General features: G+C 45.0%; 1 protein-coding gene across 1 annotated transcript; it reads right to left on the bottom strand.

Moving 5' to 3' along the window:
- Window positions 1–8,628: 8,628 nt before the first annotated feature.
- Window positions 8,629–19,621, bottom strand: wnt8b (wingless-type MMTV integration site family, member 8b). Its single transcript, XM_055661562.1, has 7 exons — window positions 19,554–19,621; window positions 19,203–19,236; window positions 18,539–18,727; window positions 17,178–17,325; window positions 14,554–14,679; window positions 14,324–14,466; window positions 8,629–11,351 (listed from the first exon to the last, which is right to left on the bottom strand). The coding sequence occupies exons 1-7, from the start codon at window positions 19,619–19,621 to the stop codon at window positions 10,788–10,790; spliced, it is 1,272 nt and encodes a 423-aa protein (XP_055517537.1). The 3' UTR covers window positions 8,629–10,787.
- Window positions 19,622–20,032: the final 411 nt, after the last annotated feature.

The following is a 20,032-nucleotide window of genomic DNA, read 5'->3' as shown; positions in this document are numbered from 1 at the left end:
TACATGCAAGCTAGAATAACAGCATCTCACATTCCAAAAGGGTAGTCTTCAACCCGAAGGCATGAACATTGAATTCTCCAATTGCAGGTAATCTTCTACTTCTCCATCCCTTTCTCTCTCCTGACCTACCCGCGTCCTCTCACACATACACACCTATCGTTTCACCCCCACCCACTTATCCAACTTCTTTCCTCTCCCACACCCATTCCACCTTGCATCACACACAAACCCTTCCCGCAGGTTCTCCTCCCCGCACCGTTCCCATCTGCCCACCCAAACTCCCTTATTTGGTTCCACGCTTCATCTTTCTGTCTTACCAGATTCGATCATCTGCAGCCCTTTGTTGCCTCCACCTTGCAGCCTATGAAACTATTTCCACCCTTCCTTCCTCCTCCATCTTCCAATCAGCCTCTCCTCACTTGGATTCACCTATTGCTTGCCAGCTTTGACCTACCTTCTCCTCATCCTTTGTACTGGCTATCTCCTCTCTTTCATGATGAAGGGACCTGACCTGCAATGCCAACCTTTCATCTCTCTCCACAGATGCTGCCTGACCCACCGAGTTCCTCCAAAAGTTTCGTTGTTGCACCAGATTCCAACATTTGCAGCTTCTTAGGTCTCTAAAAGTAGAAATACATTAAGATATGATGGAAAACGCACTAATTGCCACAGAAGATTGCACGAGAAAATAACAGGGTGAGAAATTGGAGAACTGCAAACTAATGGGAAGGAGGTGAACGGATATGGGAAGAGATAGAGTAAATATGATTACACCCATTTGGCGAAATACACTGACAGAATGTTTATGTAAATTGCTGTGTAAATTGTGTTTCTCGATTTGTATTGGTACAGTATGATCACACTGCAACTTGTATCAGAGTGGTCTGAAGAAGGGTCTCGACCCAAAATGTCCCCTATCCATGTTCTCCAGAGATGCTGCTTGATCCACTGAGTTACTGCAGCATTTTGTCTTTTTTGGAAAATATTTTACATTAAAAAAATACACAATTTTAATTGCTCTATATTTATCGAGAGCAATATATAATGCCAAAGCAAAAATACTTTAATGTCCAATACATTTTAAAGATGTTTGTGTTTAAAAATCCAAAACCATATCTACAATCTAGGGTACACAAAAATGCTGGAGAAACTCAGCGGGTGCAGCAGCATCTATGGAGCAAAGGAAATAGGCGACGTTTCGGACCGAAACCCTTCTTCAGACAATCTAGGAATTGAACCATAACATCTGCAGCCCAGAACAAAAAACTGAGTTAGACCATCATTCAATATGAGCATGGGTGATCTGTCCCAAGCCTCCACTCCTCTTCTGTGTTAGTTCCCCATTGCCTTCAATGTTCCTGACGTTTCAAAAATCATCCAGCTCCCTTTTAAATACTTCTAATGATCCAGCCCCCACAACACTCATAAATGTGGAAAATTACAGGCACACACCACTGTATAAAGTCCTATACCCCTCAAATTTAAATGATTGGCTCCTTATCTTATAATTATGTCCAGTAATTCCACATTCTCCCATCAGTGAAAAATATCTCAGCATCTACACTGTTGTGACTCTAGCATCCTGTATATTTCAATAGGTCATTCTCCAAACTCCAAACAGAATACAGACTCGCCTGTCTTGGTGGGACTGTTCTCTCATCCCAAGAATTAGACTTCTAAATCTTCTCTGGTCTGCCACCAATGCTACTATAACCTTTGTTTAAGAAGGAACTACAGATGCTGGAAAATCGAAAGTACACAAAAATGCTGGAGAAACTCAGCGGGTGCAGCAGCATCTATGGAGCGAAGGAAATAGGCAACGTTTCTGCCCTAAATGGTGAGAAAATGGTGAATTACCTGGGGAAGTTTATCCCCGACCTCAGCGAACTGAGTGCGCCCCTGAGGGAGCTCATCAAAAAGGACACTGCCTGGGCTTGGTTCCCACAACACCAACGCGCCTTTGACGTCCTGAAGTCCGATTGGTCAGTACCCCCAGACTCAAGTTCTGGTCTCCAAGTGGAGGCGTGGGTTCGAATCCCACTTCTGACACCATGTAAAGAAGTCTCAACAACACATTGTCTTAACTGTAGCTTTTATTAACTGTTCACATAATTGCTATACTAGCTGTACGTGGTCTGTCACCAGAGCTAGAGAGAGAGACACCAGGGAGGGAACACGCAATTATACACCTAATAAGGGGAGTGGTTAAGGGTGGTGAGGTCACTATGTTAAAGGCACATGCACTAGCCATCTACACTATATCCTTTCTTAGATAAGGGAACACATAACAATGCCAACACCCTGTACTTTTCCAACAAAACTTCCCTATTGCGAAACTCCAATTCTTTTGCATAAAAGCCAAAATGTTATTTACCTTCTTTAACTACCTGCTCTATCTGCATGCTAATCTTTGGGTGATTCATGCACAAGAACAAGGAGATCCCTCTGAACTTCACTCCCTTGCTGCCTCTTGTCATTTACATCAATCTGCCTTTTGATTCCTCCCACTCAAGTTCACGATCTTGTACATTGTTGCCTTAAATGCTATTTGAGGTAGTGTGTACAGTTTTGGTCACTCTGCTGGAGGAAAGGTGCAATTGAACTGAAAGGGTGCAAGCAAGATTTACGAGACATTACTTAGACACACAATGCTGGAATAACTCAGCGGGACAAGCAGTGTCTCTGGAGAGAAGGAATGGGTGACGTTTCGGGTGGCGACCCTTCTTCAGACAGGGTTTGAGCTATAAAGAGAGGCTGGATTGGCTATGAGGGGTGTACTTCAAGAGGTTTATAACATTGAGGCGTGTCGATAAGATGAATAGCTACGGTCGTTTCCCTAGGGTAGGGAAGCCTAAAACTAGGACACAGATTTAAGGTGAAAGGGAAAGACGTTAACCTCCCATCCCATTCCCACCCTGACCTTTCTGTCCTGGGCCTCCTCCGTTACCTGACTGGGGCCACGGGCAAACTGGAGGAACAGCACCTCATATTCTGCTTGGGTAGCTTACAACCCAATGAAATGAGCGTCAGATTCACCAATTTCAGGTAACCTTTAACTGACGCCCTCTAGCTTCACAATCCACTGTCTCACCGCTTCTGTTCTTATCTCTGGCCTTTGACCTAACCACCTGCCCATGAGCTACCACCCACCCCCCTCTCGTCTATGTCGACCAAGAACCTGCCATGCTTTATCCTGCCTCTCCGGCGTTCTCATCTCCCGCTCAGCCACAATCAGTCAGAAGGGTCTCGATCCGAAATATCACCTGTCAGTGTTCTCAAGAGATGACGCCTGACCGACCTGCCGAGTTACTCCTGGACTTTGTATCCCTTTGCCTCCACGATGCTGCTCGACCTCTCCAACAATGTATTTGGGTTTTTTCCCCTTTGAATCTATGAAGCCTAGCCCCTGGTTCGACGAAGAATCATTTCAAATAATATTAAAGGCATTATATAAAAACTTTTGGGGTTTTTTTTGTGCGTCAATAGTCCAAACGATCCAAGAACAAAATAACCCACTTAAAATTTCTTCTCCATTTTTGGAACTGTGGACAAAATGTATCCTGAGAGAGGAGAATGGAACTTTAATCCACGATTGAGATAACATCACGTCCCTTCAGTAGGGTTTAGTGATCGTGTGTGTTTTTGAGGTTGTTTGCAAGCATTTGTTGATAAAGCCACTTGTTCTGGTATAATACTTGCACTAACTTCTATTCAGCGAACAGTGTGAGACTATGCAAATACTTTCCCCCAAGTCCTTTCAAGCGGGCAGCTCATTGAAAGAAAGAGGAGATTACATTGTTCAGCAGCTGCGGATTTGGACGCTGATTTAAGTCGTGAGTCATTGTCACGTCAATAAAGGGAGCCTTGATGAGTGAAAGAGCAATGAGCAGTGCAAGAAATGTGCACGGTACTCTTGCGCCAGACACATTTTCCCAAACTTTAAGGGGAGATCTGAGCTAGCGTGAAAAAGGGATTTGCATGCCAAATGAAGCAAGCCAGGGGGATACGTCCTGCCTGCTTGCTTGGTGTTTAAATCCTCGCAAAAGTTAATTAAACCTGCATTATACAGTAAAGCAACTTGAAATCGCGCTAATGTTGAGGTATTCCATGGAGATTAAGGGTCATACAATGGGAATATAATTTACATGGTAAATGCTAATATGACCAATTAGAATGAAGGCTTGGAGCCTAGATGTGGCCAGCGGGAGCGATTCGAGTTAAACTCTAAACTTTTTAAACATGTATGTGTTTACGTTATTTTGTATTACACATGTTGACATTATTCTCATTCTCAAACTGTTGGATGCAATCCTTTCGAGAGAAGTCTTGTAAAATGTGCGGGTGAAACATTTGTCACCGTCCCATTAGGACCATTTTCCATTGACGCGAGCATCTCGATGGACGCCAGCTGAACCGTAATGTATCAAAAATATTCCTCATATTCTGCTTGGGTAGCTTACAACCCATATGTTAATTGGAATATTGGAAATTCCAACAGGGAAGCCAAGTTTGAGGAAGGACCCCGAGTCGAAACGTCGCCTGTCCATGTTCTCCAGAGATGTTGCCAGGCCCGCTGAGTCATTTCAACACTTTGTGTACATTTCAACACATATTTAGACAATCTAAGTTCACTGTTCTCTGTGCTGGCTTCGAATGGGCCCAGTCATTCTTGCTTGGAGATTCAGCGCCTTAAAACTTGAGATCGTTCTTTGTGATGAGATGCATCGAGGCTTGATGTTTCACTGTCTCAGACGCCCGGCGACTTTGTGTAGTCCAATTACTATCCTCTGTCTTTTTACATATCTTTCATTAATTTGTTCTATGAACCTGTTCATATCTGTCGGTTCCCGCTCCCCTGACTCTCAGTCTGAAGAAAGGTCTCGACTCGAAACGTTCCTTCTCTCCAGAGATGCTGCCAGTCCCGCTGAGTTACTCCAGCATTTTGTGTCTATATCTCCAATCCTCCAAAGTTTATTTGCACAGTTAAATCCATGCTTTCTGGGTACAATTTCTGTGACCGGAGACTTCACCAAGCACGGAGTCTCGCCCCTTCATTGAACGGGTGACTGTGCACCGCCCGCCCGCTTCATTGGTTTCCAATTGAATGTTTGCTTCGCTGAAGGATCGGTCTTGTGGGCCGTTAATAAAACGAATTGCAATTGCTTTGCATTACTGGGGTAAAGGCTTGAGAAACTTGTTTGTGGAACTTAAGCAAAACATCCATGTTTCTGTGAAATCCCTTCAACAAGAAAATATATAATTTCAAATCAACCTATCGTTGAGGGGAGCTCTCTATTTTATACGATTATCGCCTTATATAATATCATGAGGGTGTTATGTCGGCCTGGGCTCGAATGTAAAACAGACGCGGTGTCACTCTAAGGTTAAGAAGTGTCTTGAGAAACCAGCTGTTCCTCACTTGAACCACTTTGTTTATTTTCTTAGCTCTGTCTGCTCTTGCTTTTCGGAGCTGAAGGAGAACTGTCTTTGCCCTTGGTGAAGTTTACAATGAACCAGAAGGTTTCCCGTCAACCCAATCTCTCCTGCAGTAACTGCCAACGCGACAGATGAACCAGACGTACATTGGAGATCAATGAGAGGAAGCAGCAGCCTCGCAGAAATCGGGTTGGGTAGAAACGGCAATTCGAATGAACCCGAGGCTTCGCCAATCCATGCCCTCGAGGCAGAGATGCCGGCCTGACCCGCTGAATAACACCAGCACTTCCTCCCAAATGTGTCCGACGGAAGGACAGTGGAAGCAGATTCAATTTAAACTTTTTAAAAGAGAATTGTGTCGGTACTGGAAGATAAAGACATGGCCATGGGAAACGAGGAAGAGTGTGATTTTTCACAACTGGCACAGGATGACGGACTGGAAAACCTTCATTAAGCTTTCTGATTTTATGATTTTATATTGAGGAATACAAACACACACACACACACACATACACAGACACAAAAAGCTGGAGTAACTCAGCGGGACAGACAGCATCTCTGAAGAAAAGGAATGGGTGACGTTTCGGGTCGAGACCCACGTCGCCCTTCCTTCTCTCTAGAGACGCTGCCTGTCCCGCTGAGTTACTCCAGCTTTTTGTGTCTATCTTCGGTTTAAACCAGAATCTGCAGTTCCTTCACATACATACATACATACATACATACAATACCGTTTATAGTAATTTGAACCTCAAATGAATTTCAAACGGAATTTGGTTTCTGCAATCATCATACAAGAAAAGAACCAAGACACACACCAACACAGTTTACACACACATCCATCACAGCGAATCTCCTTCTCACTGTGATGGAAGGCAAAGTCTTGCCTCACCCCAGTTCTCCATTCTTCTCCATTCTACACACATACATACATACATACATACAATTAGATCCATGCTCTCTGGGCACAATTTCTGTGACGGGGGCGTCACCAAGCATCAGAAACGAAGTCTTGCCCCTTCATTGTGCACCGGGCACACAAACACACACACACACACACGCGCGCGTTCATATGTAGTGTGCAGGTTGCACTAATATCTTTTTTTTTTGCATTGCCTTGTATAATGTGTGCATGATATACTGTATGTATGATGTAAGTTATGCGTGTTGTTTGAGCTGTATGCCTAAGATGCTGGTGCAAATAAGATTTCATTATACCTGTACGGCACCGTGCTTGTACAAATGGCAATAGACTCGACGTATTTACACACAGAGATTTGATGTGTGGGTTGTTCTCCGTTGCTGTTTTAACTGCGAGCAGAAATATTTGCTGTAAGATCCACATTAATAGGTGACTCGTAGCTTTCGGGAAAGTGTTTTGTGAAGCCGGAGACACACATCAAAAACGTGCAGTTTTTTTAGGACAACCCTTAGGACAATCTTGCATGTTAATTTCAAGTTAATTTAGAGGAAAAAAACTGGCGTTTGAAAGAGAGCCTGTTTGTGGTTGATGCAGAATTGAAAACATTACATTCTTAGCCTGCAGACCTGCACGTTTTTCAGAACACCGGAGCACCCGGAGGAAATGCAATGCAAATCACAGTGCAAATGCGAAACGTGCAAACTCCGCATAGTCAGCACCCGTAGTCAGGATTGAACCCGGGGCTCAGGCGCTGTAAAGGCAGCAACACTCCCGCTGCGCCATTGTGCTACTCGGGGTGAGTTAGTGCTGGGGCGAGTTTATGCTTCACCCGTTTTGCTCTCTGCTCCCTCCGGTAAGACCTTGGGGAATAAGGCTCTAATCCCATCTCCTGGACCAACTGATGAACAGTCACGAGGACAGAACAAACGGCGGGGAACAACGCTATGACTGATATGGAAAACTCTCCAAAAACGGAAGCTTGCCGTTTTATCGCCCGTATCTTCCAATTGATGCTTTTTTAGACATTTCGCTGGTGACGTCCTGTATTAAAATGTCATAACCATACAAACGGAGAAAGGGGATCTATTCTAAACTAACGAGGAATAATTCCTCAAATTTTGCAATTGTAGTTACATAAATCCCGTCATACTGACATCTGACACATGTTTTAATCTAACGATAAGAAAAATACATATTTTATTATTGGGACATGTAAATTTTAAAGAAATTTCAATTTACACGCGTTTACAGTATACGGTGAGAATTTACATGTTGACAGTGTAATGTTACAGCTGTACATATAACTGTGCACAGAAATCTGCATGGTTGTCTTTATAGATGATATTTAAACACCATTAATCGCGCGCGCGTGTGCGTGTGCGTGTGTGTTGAATGTCTATATAACATGTCTATATAAGTATTATTTTGGTAGAGGATGGATAAGATAGCCAGAATTTAAGAACACGAATTACTAGTATTTCTTATTACTGAGTTATCTTAGCTCGTTCAAACAAGACTATGTCATGTTTATATTAATGGCATCAAATCACATTTGTTAATGGTTAATTTAAGCCTTTACGGATAACTAAAGGACAGACAGGATTGACATTAATAGTCGATGTTTCTATGTCCTGAATTCGATTCGTGTGGTTTTGAAGGAAATGCACACAGGTTTAAGCAAACAATTAAAAAATGAAATATTTCTACTTAGGGCATAAAGAGAATCGTCAATAAAGATGAGTAAAATGTCGGGAACATCGGCGCGGTTTCTCTCGCCGTCTTTGTACCACAGAATGGTGAACAAGTAGAAATAACCGCGGCGGGGCATCATGTATCACTCTTCCAAAAGAAGACAAAAGATCTACATTTTCTTTAATTACAAACTGCACATTTTCTACATTTAATCCAATCCAAAGCTGAGAATTAACTAAATTTCAGAGCATCAAACCGGTGCAATAAATTAACGGAGTACAAAGTGCTTCGTGTTCCTGTGTATAACACAATTAAATCGTCCTTTTTCCGTCAAGCTGGAAGAACCTCGGCTTATTAATGTTAGCAAAAGAGGTTTAACTTGCAGTGTAGTCCTTGTGCCATTTGGACAGAGTCAGCGGATCAATACTGGGTTATTCCTTCCCATCTCTTCGGAGCAAAAACAAAGCACACATAAAAATCATCTGGGAGCCCTCAACAAAAAAACCCATCATGTTTTAGTTGTAACAATTCCAAAGTTAATATCGAATGATTAGGATTTCCGAATCTTGTAAGTAACGTGAAACTTTAGTCATGTGCCTGTGCTACAAGCTTCTGGTGCTTGTTCGAGTTTCAGCTGAGCCGCTCAGGAAGATGCAGCATTTTTCACTGCGGTAAAGGGAGGAGAAGATGAGAGTTTGGTGACAAACTCGGCTGGTGTGTTATTCAACGAAATAAAAGCTGGAAGTTCATTTCAACCAGAAATCCCTCCCACTAGCCCAGAAAAACCAGGGTGAATATTATTTATACAGCAGGTGTAAGTAATGCTTTCTCCCTACACACAACCTCCACGTGAGATAAACATTTATTAGGTAGGAAGTATGGTTACAGGACTACTGGGCAAGACTGTTTGACAGACTGGTCAACATGGATTTAATTGAATTTCTGAACAGGCTGGAGGGGCAGCAAGGCACTTTCCTTTTCACATAATCCATTTGAGTTGGTATTTTAAAAAACAGAATTCAATTTGTGTTTCAAATCTCATTTAAGACACAGTTGGACAGGAACATGGATAGGATAGGTTTGGAGGGATATGGACCAAACGCGGACAGGTGGGACTAGTGTACTTGGGTCACGTTGACCGGTGTGAGCAAGTTGGGCTGAAGGGCCTGTTTCCAGGCTGTATCATTCTCACTCGATCTTGTTTTGTTTCTTCACTTAGTGCCATCACTTCCACAGTCACTCCCCAATTATTTCACCCTACAAACAGCTAACAACAGCCTGTTTCCTTAATCATCGTTACTTTTTTGCACATCTTTCATTCATTGTTCTTTATCTCTATACATCACTGTCTATATCTCTCGTTTCCCTTATCCCTAACCAGACTGAAGAAGAGTCTCGACCTGAAACGTCGCCCATTCCTTCTCTCCAGAGATGCTGCCTGTCCCGCTGAGTTACTCCAGTTGTTTGTGTCTATCCACAATTTTTTTGACCTAGTTTAGCTTTGGACAATAAAACACAAATTTTAAAATTACTTAAAATTTCCAGAATTTCTGACTGTATATATTGCAGTTTTGATCCTGGAAATACAACTCCAAAATCCGTGTTTCAATGCATCCGTTAATCAGAACATTGGTAGAACTATGACAACAGAAATGATTCACTGTGGGGTTACAGGGTGGGAACTAAACTCACTCCCTCGTTAATATATTTGACTTATTTTTTCTCATGAGCTTTTCTAGGAGGATGTTTAGGGGCAACGCAAAGTTTAGGGGCAACATGAGGGGGAACTTCTTTAGAGAGTGGTAGCTGCGTGGAATGAGCTTCCAGTGGAAGTGGTGGAGGCAGGTTCGTTTTTCTCATTTAAAAATAAATTGGATAGGTATATGGATGGGAAAGGAATGGAGGGTTATGGTCTGAGTGTAGGTAGATGGGACTAGGTGAGAGTAAGTGTTCGGCACGGACGAGAAGGGCCGAGATGGCCTGTTTCCGTGCTGTAATTGTTATATGGTTATATGGTTATATCAAGGCTCATAAAATATACTCAGGTATTTTCTGCGGCGAGTTTGTGAGCCTTCGCACGTGCCAGAAGGGAAGAAATTGATGATATATGATTGAACAGACATGTTGTCCACATTCACCACCCTTGGCCACTAATCACGTTGTTACATCGCAAGAGTGATTGCACTTCTAAAATACATGACTGGTTGTCAAACATTTGGGCCATGTTGAGATTGTGAAAGATGGTTTTGACAAATGGGTTTCATATTTTTAGTCGGAAATAAGGTAAGACAAGGGATAAAACTCTGGAGAGAGAACGAAAAGTGTAAAAAAAAATGAGGACAACAAACATATTAATATTATAAAAAGATACATGGTAGATCTAAATGGCAGCATTTGAAGGATAATTGGTCCAAAGGCCACTACTGGCACATGTTTGACTGTACCCAGAAATGCAGCCTAATGGCACACCACATCACCAGTAATTGCACTGTTGTACTTACAGCTTGTTGTTCTCTTAATTGCTTAATATTTTGCAAAACATCAAAAAATGGAACAATGCTCTATGACTGAAAGAAACTGGTGCGTCTTCTTAAAGGAGCGCAGTGCTTCTTTTTACATCTACTTACTGCTTTGCTAACGCTGGCCAATTTGAGACCAGAGAGTGTAGTCACTTTATTTAATTGCCATTTTTTAATGGTCTTTGTTATTGTCAGTCAGAAGGACATTCCAATGGATGACCTTACTGCCGCCTGGCGGGTCGCGCACCCTTTCTTTTTGAGGCACTCTCGTTCCTGGATTTCTTGTCCTTCTTCACACAGAAATATTTGGTGATGGTTTTCCGGCACTGTTCACACTTCACCGCACAGCACCAGTGGAATTTGCAATTGCAACTGCTCATCATCTGCGCTCGTCTCTCCCCCACCGCCAGCCCGCAATCCCCACACAGCCTCTTGCAGCTCCGCTTCTCCCACTTGCTCAGGTGCTTGCCCTTCTTGATGCATTCCCTTCCTTCCGTCCCCTGGAGGCCGAGGGTCTTGTTTTCCAGGCAATAATCCGGGGAATCCTCCAGGTGAACCAGCTCCTTCTTGGAAATGGCACTGAACGTTTCAGCGATGGCGCCTCTGCTGGCAGCACTGTTGCCTGCCCCTTTAAGGAGGTCAACTTTCAAGGCTTTGTGATACTTTTCCTTCAGGTAATTCCCCACCTCGCGGAATTCAGGAAGCTGAAGCCAGCAGGTCTGTGTTGTGCAACTCCCAGACACGCCGTGGCACTTACAGGTCTGCTTCATCGTGCCTTTAACAGCCTGAAGAACAAAGATTTAACAATGCCCGTTTAGTCAGCAAATATAAAAACACAGCTCGGGCACCGCAGGAATTAAGTCACAACTTGCATTTATCATGACATTAAAACACCCATCATGACTTCAGGATTCTCCATGCGTTTTCCAACCTTTGAAGTGCCTTTGAAATGCAATAATTGTTGTACCATGACAGCCATCCTCCACGTCACATAGTCGCACAAATCGGTTCTATTCATTGTGAAGGAAGGATAAAATTGAACCTAGGTATTGGGGAAAAAACTCACCTGGTCTGCCCACGGTGTCTAAAGATCTTTTCTCGCTCCATTAGATGATAGAAGGACCTTGGTGTAATGTCACATTTTAAAGTTATCACTTAGACGGTGCAACACTCCATCTACATAATTATACTGCATTGTCTGCAGTGAGACTTGAGTTGTCCAACCTTTGCTTGAGATACGAAAGTGCATTTATGACATATCAAATATTAAAGTAGGTATATCCCTTTTATCTTATTTGTCTTGCTTATATCTTTTGTTCTCTATTTTTCTTCTTTTTTTTCTTTCTTTGATCTTTCTATCTCTTCTTCATGTTTTACGTTTTTAAGGTGTCTCTTTTGATCACTCTTCCACGCACTTACTATCCTATCTAACTCTACTTTCCTTCTTTTTAAGGTTTAAAATAAGAAGTGGTACAGGAAATGTATTATATTATTTTTGGCTTATATCGCTGTAATGTACATTACTTCTAATAAATAAGATATTTAAAATATATATATATTATATTATATATAAAACAGTGGCGTACTGTACATTGTACATGTTAGTGATTCATTGATAATTTGAACTTTCCAAAACAATGTCTTATAATTGGAGATTCAAAAGATGCTGGAATCTTTCTTGATTAGTACGGGTGTCAGGGGTCATGGAGAGAACGCAGGAGAATTGGGTTAGGAGGGAGAGATAGATCAGACATGTTGAATGGCGGAGTAGACTAGATGGGCCGAATGGCCTATTTCTGCTCCTATCACATGACCTTATCGCCTTGAGCAAAAAAACAAACCACTGGCGCATCTCAGTGGCTCCGGCAGCATCTGTGGAGGGAATGAACAAACCATGTTTCTGGTAGGGACCCTTCATAAGGATCATTGTTTTGTATTGTATTGTATTCAAATTTATTGTCATTGTCTCAATTAGAAACAACGAAATGAATTTCCCTTTACAGTCAGTATCATAAAAAATAAATAAATAATAAATATTAAAACATATTTTTTTTTAAAAATAGAAATTTAAAAAAAAGCACAAACACAGAAATTCCACAGTGGCACCAAGGTGAGGAAGGCACCATTGTCCAGCCAGCCTCCTCTCCGATCTTCCCACATTCCCGCTTCAACATATTGTATATAATACTTTGAATAATTCTGAGGATGCAGCTGGGAAGGTGGGTAGCAAGAAAGAACGAATGTATATGTAGATATTCAAAAGGTCATTGATAAAATGTCAGGTGAAATGATGTTCAACAAAAGATCATGAACGGGCTGGAAAGGGATTGGAAAGGGGAAATTAGGTTAAATATAGTAGGCATATTTTGAGGGACACAAGATGCTGGAATCTTGAGCAAAACACGAAGTGCCGGAGTAGCTGAGTGGATGAGGCAGCTTCTGTGGAGGAAATGGACAGAGGATGTTTTGGGACAGGACCTATCTTCGGATTGATGGGACTTTGGGGCAAGACAAGATCAGGCAAACTAGACGTCAATGTGAGGGCGCTGGCCTGATGCGTAAAAATGTGGGGACCCACTTACTCAGTGAGCACCAGTTGATTTAGATATAATGTGTCGGTGATGTATACCATGTCTTCATTTAGGTAACAACATTCTGTATCTTCTATCTACAATTGTTGTCGTTTCTCAGTCTTAGTAATCCCGTGACACTTAGGAGAAATGTTACAAACATATGCCTGGAAGAAAATGGAAAGAATTGCTTCTCGGAGTCGTTCTCAGTGCGGCCTAGTGGCGCAGCGGTAGTGTTGCTGCCCTACAGCACCAGAGACTTGGCTTCGAACCTGACTACGGGTGTTGGCGGTACGTTTTTTGTACGTTGACAAAAGTGCTGGAGAAACTCAGCGGGTGCAGCAGCATCTATGGAGCGAAGGAAATAGGCAACGTTTCGTCCCGAAACGTTGCCTATTTCCTTCGCTCCATAGATGCTGCTGCACCCGCTGAGTTTCTCCAGCACTTGTATCTACCTTCGATTTTCCAGCATCCGCAGTTCCTTCTTAAACACGTTTTTTGTACTTTTCCTTGCGACCGCGTGGGTTTTCTCCGGGTGCTCCGGTCACAAAGACGTGCAATTAACGCGCTAGCTTCTCTAGAATTGTCCCTGGTGTGTAGGATAGTGCACGGAGTGATCGCTGGTCGGCACGGGCTCGGTGGGCCGAAGGGCCTGTTTCCACGTCGTATCTCTAAAGTCTCAAAATCGTTGCTGGTTCAGACAGGAAATGTGTTTAGTTCCAGGGAACTAAGGATATGGACCCTGTGCAAGCAGAGTAGATGAGTTAATCTTGGCATCATGCTCAGTACAGCACAGGATCAGGCCCTTCGGCATTGTGGGCCGAAGGGCCTGATCCTGTGCTGTACTATCCGTGTTCTCCTGAGATGCTGCCTGATCTCTGGTTACTCCAGCATAGACTAGCATAAATTCATACATTCTAGGAGCAGAATTAGTCCATCAAGTCTACTCCGCCATTCAATCGTGGCTGATCTATCTTTCCCCCTCAACCCCATTCTCCTGCCCTCTCCCCATACCCCCTCTCACCCAACATAGTCTCAAAATGCTGGAGTAACTCGGCGGGACAGGCAGCATCTCTGGATGGAAGGAATGGGTGACGATTCGGGTCGAGGTCCTTCTCCGGACGGCCTTATGGATGAAGTTTTACGCTTCCAGCCGCGCCCTGCTCTTCCGCCGGCGCTACCTTTACCTTTCTGCCCGCCTCGTTATTGTGCAGATTCATGGCTGCCCTGGCGTCCTGTCCGGTCTCCAGCGCGTCCACGAACTGTTTGGAAATAGTTTCTCCGAAGCCAACGTTGTCGCTGCATCCACCCCATAACCAGCCGTGTCCCCCTGCAAGGGACCAAGCGCACAGGTTAATGCCGTCCGCGCCATCGCGGCTCACGGAAGCCACTGGTCGGCGGCCACTTGATCACTTACCCAGTTGCCCGTTGCGAGAATCGTCGCAGCCACAGTTGTCGAAATCCCCCAGGCTACAGTTTCTGGTCAATGTGTACATCACCCCCGCCGAGCTGATGGCGTGCACGAAGGCTGCCTCCCGGTTAGCTGTTGGGGACAATCACTTATTATCACCAAGTGTGTGTGTGTGTGTGTGTGTGTGTGTGTGTGTGTTTCTTTTTCAATTAAGCTGACTTTGGATAAACAGTGCGGTGGTTCTGGGTCGTGACAGAGATGGGATTGTAAAGCGAGCGGGGGGGGTGTGTGGGGGGGGGGGGGTGGGGGGGGGGGGGGGGGGGGTGGAGGGGGAGGGGGAGGGGTATGCGAACGGCGGCGAAGGGGGAAACATGAAACTGGGCCAAACGCAAAGTGCTGAAGGAACTCAGCGGGTCAAGCAGCATCTGTGGAGCAAAATGGGCAGATAATTTCAGGTCGGGACTCCACGTCAGAATAGGCGACTGATCGGGGTAAAGAACAGAGAGAATCGCGAGGACTTTGCTCAATGAGACTGGCTGGCTTTACTGAGGGTCGCGGCGATGAGCCCCCCATGCGTCGAGGAACAAACGATGAAAAATGTTCAGTCGCATCGACCACAGATAGAGCGGCTGCCCCAGAGTGCCAGAGATCCGGGGTCAAACGGGTGCTGACTATGTGGAGTTTGCACGTTCTCCCCGTGACCACATAGGTTTCCTCCAGGTGCTCCGGTTTCCTCCCACACTCAAAAGACGCGCGGGGTTTGTAGCTTAACCGACCTCTGTAAATCGCCCCTAATATGTAGGGAGTGGATACGAAAGTGCGTTAACAGAATCCACGTGGACTGGGTGGTCGCTGGTCGGCACGGGCTGGGTTGGCCGAAGGCCCTGTTTCCATGCTGTATCTTTCATTCAAAGCAGCAAATCTGCACAGATTATCTCGGGGAAACGGGTCGATGGATTGTTCCCGTTGTCGGCAGGAATAACTAGGTGAAAAGAAATGTAGAACGAAAGAGACAAGGCGGCCACGGTGGCGCAGCGGTAGTTGCTGCCTTGCGGCGTCGGAGACCCCGACTACCGGTGCTGTCTGTACGGAGTTTGTACGTTCTCACCTTGACCGCGTGGGGGGTTTTCTCTGAGATCTCTCCCACACTCCAAAGACGTACTGGTTTGTAGGTTAATTGGCTTGGTGTATGTGCACATAGTCCTTAGTGTGTGTAGGATAGATAGTGTTAATGTGCGGGGATTGCTGCTCAGCGCGGAGTTGATGGGCCGAATGGCCTGTTTCCGCGCTGTATCTCTAAACTAAACTTACAGCGAAAGCGGTAGTAATATATGGTTTCACGAATGAGTGGCCGCTGAGTTCCTCCAGCTGTATTTGGGCCAGTACACGTGGGGGACGTGCGAGAGGGGAACTCGGAGAAGGGGTGTGGGGGGGGGGGGGGGGGGGGGGGGGGGGGGGATGGGAAATGCGAAATGCGAGGGAAAGCTTCGAGATAACACGTTAGGGCCTGTCCCACTGTACGCGGTAACTCAAGAGTTCTCTCGAGTTTCCCCTGACTGGAATCCGGTGAATTTAAAATTGGAACATGGTCGGTTTTGGGGTGAATTGTATCAGAGATGGTCTCTCTCTCAAGACGACAGAGACCGTGGAGATTTGAGATTAATTGGCTGTTTAGGCGGTTCTGTATTTGGAAAGTGGAGACAGAGACGGCAGTTTTGGTCCCCTAATTTGAGGAAGGACACCCTTGCTATTGAGGGGGTGCAGCGTAGGTTTACAAGGTTAATTCCCGGGATGGCGGGACTGTCATATGCTGAGAGAATGATGCAGCTGGGCTTGTTCACTCTGCAGTTTAGAAGGATGAGAGGATATCTTCTTGAAACATATAAGATTATTAAGGGTTTGGACACGCCGGAGGCAGGAAACATGTTCCCGATGTTGGGGGAGTCCAGAACCAGGGGCCACAGTTTAAGAATAAGACATTTAGAACGGAGATGAGGAAACATTTTTTCTCACAGAGAGTGGTGAGTCTGTGGAATTATCTGCCTCAGAGGGAGGCAGGTTCTCTGGATGCTTTCAAGAGAGAGCTAGATAGGACTCTTAAAGATAGCGGAGTCAGGGGATATGGGGGAAAAGGCAGGAACGGGGTACTGATTGGGGATGATCAGCCATGATCACATTGAATGGTGGTGCTGGCTCGAAGGTCCGAATGGCCTCTACTCCTGCACCTATTGTCTATTGTCTATAAGATGGGAATCTTGAGATAAACACAAAATGCTGGAGGAACAGGTCGGGTAGAATCTGTGGAGAGCAGTGGACGGACACACGACGTTTCAGGCCAGGGCCCTTCTACGGACCGTCTGAAGAAGAATTGTGTCTGAAGAAAGGTCCCTCCCCACCTGAAAAGTCGTCCATCCATCCATTCCCTCCACGGATGCTGCCTGACCAACTGGGTTCCCCCAACGCACTGATTTGCTGTATTTTGCTTGTGTTTCGCTGTATTTGGAAAGGGCGGTTTCACTGCAGGGGTGGAGAGGGGCTGGGGATACGGGAGGTTGGGTTGGGGGGGGGGGGGGGGGGGGGGGGGGGGGGGGGGGGGTGATTCCGGGTTGCAGGAAAGCAAAGCCCCATACCGCTCCGCAGCCCGCTATGAGTGGAAAGTTGCAGCGCTCGCTCCGGGCAGTTCCAGCGATCCCAAGCGAATTGGTGTTTGCATTCCTCGATGCCGCTCTGGGCCCCTGCTGCTACGCTGCTGGAGTAAATCAGATACGCCTGCAGCAAAGAAACACGTTAGGTCAGAACTAGAGTCCAAACATACCTGATCTATATCAAACGCGGGAGTCGGGAGATGCCAATGACGAGACAACCTATGTCAATTCCTAGGATGCGCGTCGGGTCCATCACAACCGCTAACCCTCGGTTACACTCTCCAGAACCCCCAGAAAGGAACTGCAGACGCTGTTTTACACCGAAGATAGACACAAAATGCTGGAGTAACTCAGCAGGCCAGGCAGCATCTCTGGACAGAAGGAATAGTCGGAACCCTGCCTGGCCCACTGAGTTATTCCAGTATTTTGTGTCCACCTCCAGTATTTTGCCCTGTTTTGGGGTCAATCATAAAACGGCGCCGAGTACTCGCTTCTGTGTAGACTTCGCTTCCCCTAGTCGTGGACAGTTAAAGCGATGACGGGAAGGAATGGTCAGAGCAGTTTCTCTGGCATTCTCTGGTACCAAGGTCTAAGCGGAAGCTCAGAGGGGATAGAGCCTTTTCTGTTGCTGCCCCGGCACTCTGGAACACCTTGCCGCTGCAGATCAGACAGGCCCCTTCACTGTCCATCTTTAAATCCTCCCTAAAAACTCACTTTTATTCACTGGCTTTCGACACTGGCTGAGACATTGTTCCTGTTTTAGTGCTTTTAATGTCTTTTAATTTTTACTGTTTTTATAGTCCTGTCGTCTTAATGGTTTTAGTAGTTTGTAATAACTTTTTGTTGACTTCCCATGTACAGCACTTTGTGGTAACTGATGTTGTCTAAAAGCGCTTTATAAATAAAGTTATTATAAATAAAAGTTATTATTATACGGGAAAGCGTCGAACTTCCTACAATTCCGACCCAAATGCACATATCCCTCCTCACACACTCATCTCCCTGCTACCTTCAGGTAGAAGGTACAGGAATGAAGACTGCAACGTCCAGGTTCAGGAATAGCTTTCCCCCCATACCCATCAGGCTATTAAGCTCAACTCAAACATTAATAGCCCATTATCTGTTTATTTGCACTGTATCTGTTTATTTATTAATGTGTGTATATATTTATATAATGGTATATGGACACGCTGATCTGTTCTGTATTCATGCCTACTATATTCTGTTGTGCTGAAGCAAAGCAAGAATTTCATTGTCCTATTTGGGACACATGACAATAAACTCTCTTGAATCTTGCATCTCCTCAAACAGGCAAATCACTCGGGCAAATAAGAGGGAAACGGTACAGAATCAATAACAATTTCGCAAATCGAGGTGTAGATTTGATCTCCTTTCGTCATTTCTAACGGGCTTCGCGTTTCACGACCAGTGTAGAAAGCTACACAGAATATGCCGATCGGAAACTGACCATTATTATCTCGATAAACCGTCTGGTCATAGAACAAGTAAGAATCACTCTTGTGTGATGTGTGGATCTGCCCAGTAAACCATGAACAGAAGCCGAAAGCGTCGGAAACTGGTTATAATAGAATTACCTGTGATCCCACGAGATATATTTTAACACGGTGAAATATTTACACTGGTTGATAATTTTAATTGTTTATTAAAACATGTATTGCATCGAACGTTCAGATTCCCATCGATTTCATCCGACCGAAATTTAATCGCCCGATAGTATCAATTAACCAATTCTTCTCCGTAGTTTTTTCTCAAATGGAATTAAATCTAGTTTCAAAGAAGAGCGCGGCATTTGCATCATCATAACAGTGCCAAATATTTCTAACATCTCCACATTAAAGTCCCCTGATGTGTAAAACACACAGCGTAAAGATCCCCTCCCTTGTGTTTGAATCCATCACTTCACTTCAAATCGTAAGCAGAAAAACAGTCTTTCCTCCTTCAATTATTGTAATGTATCAATTAAGAAAGATCAAAAAGAATCTTTCTTACCTTAGGACCAGTCATAAGAAAGTTATTCACTGACCTGGAAAAACAAGAGCCAAATGATTAAGTTGCAGAAAGCTCCCAACTTTGCCCTCCGAAAATATTTGGGATTTTTTTGGGGGCTGTCTTAAATCCTTCAAAGATCTTCTGATGGGATTCCGCCATCCGCCATCCCCCTTCCCACTTAAGCTGATAACCTTTGATATCGGCCCATCATGTGACGGGGAGCGAGAATTAAAGAAAAGGCACTAAAAGTTCCCCAATGTGTCTGTCGCAGCAGCGCCGGGCGAGAAGGACCAAGCGTCTGACCACAGCCGGGAAAGCGTCGCTGCCTTGTCCCCCAGACGTTTCACTTACCAGGCTTGGCACAGCTTTAGGTAGACGGTTAGGAGTATCAATGAGTGGACCGTGTCTCGGGGAACCATCGTCCAGGGGGGATAACAATGAGGTGGATCTCAGTGAAGGTGGGTTGCTCAGAATGACGGGGAGGTCTGAAGACGGGGTGACCATGTGTGCGCGGCTGATGTGAAATGGAGCTCCTATCATCTCGGCGTCAGATTAGCTACTTAATTACGGATTGCCCTTCTCCCCGCGAGTCAGCCAATCAGGCCTCAAGTGGGAAGGGATTGTTCGCTCGGATCAAACGCCAAATGCAGGCTCGTAGCCACAGAAAGGCTGAGAGAAGTGGGTGCGTGGGAGAGAAAGGGAGAGGGGCGACAGAGAGAGCACGGAGCCTGGCAGAGGGAGTTGAAAGCGAGGGATAAGGAGATTAGACAAGGCAAGGAGACCGTGCTGGAGAATGCAATCGAGGAATGGGGAGAAGGAAGGGGGAGGGT

Source organism: Leucoraja erinacea, chromosome 34 (assembly GCF_028641065.1).
Source record: "Leucoraja erinacea ecotype New England chromosome 34, Leri_hhj_1, whole genome shotgun sequence".
NCBI classification, from domain to species: domain Eukaryota; kingdom Metazoa; phylum Chordata; class Chondrichthyes; order Rajiformes; family Rajidae; genus Leucoraja; species Leucoraja erinaceus.
Note: the sequence above shows the minus strand (reverse complement) of the source record. Positions and strands in the feature narration are given on the sequence as shown.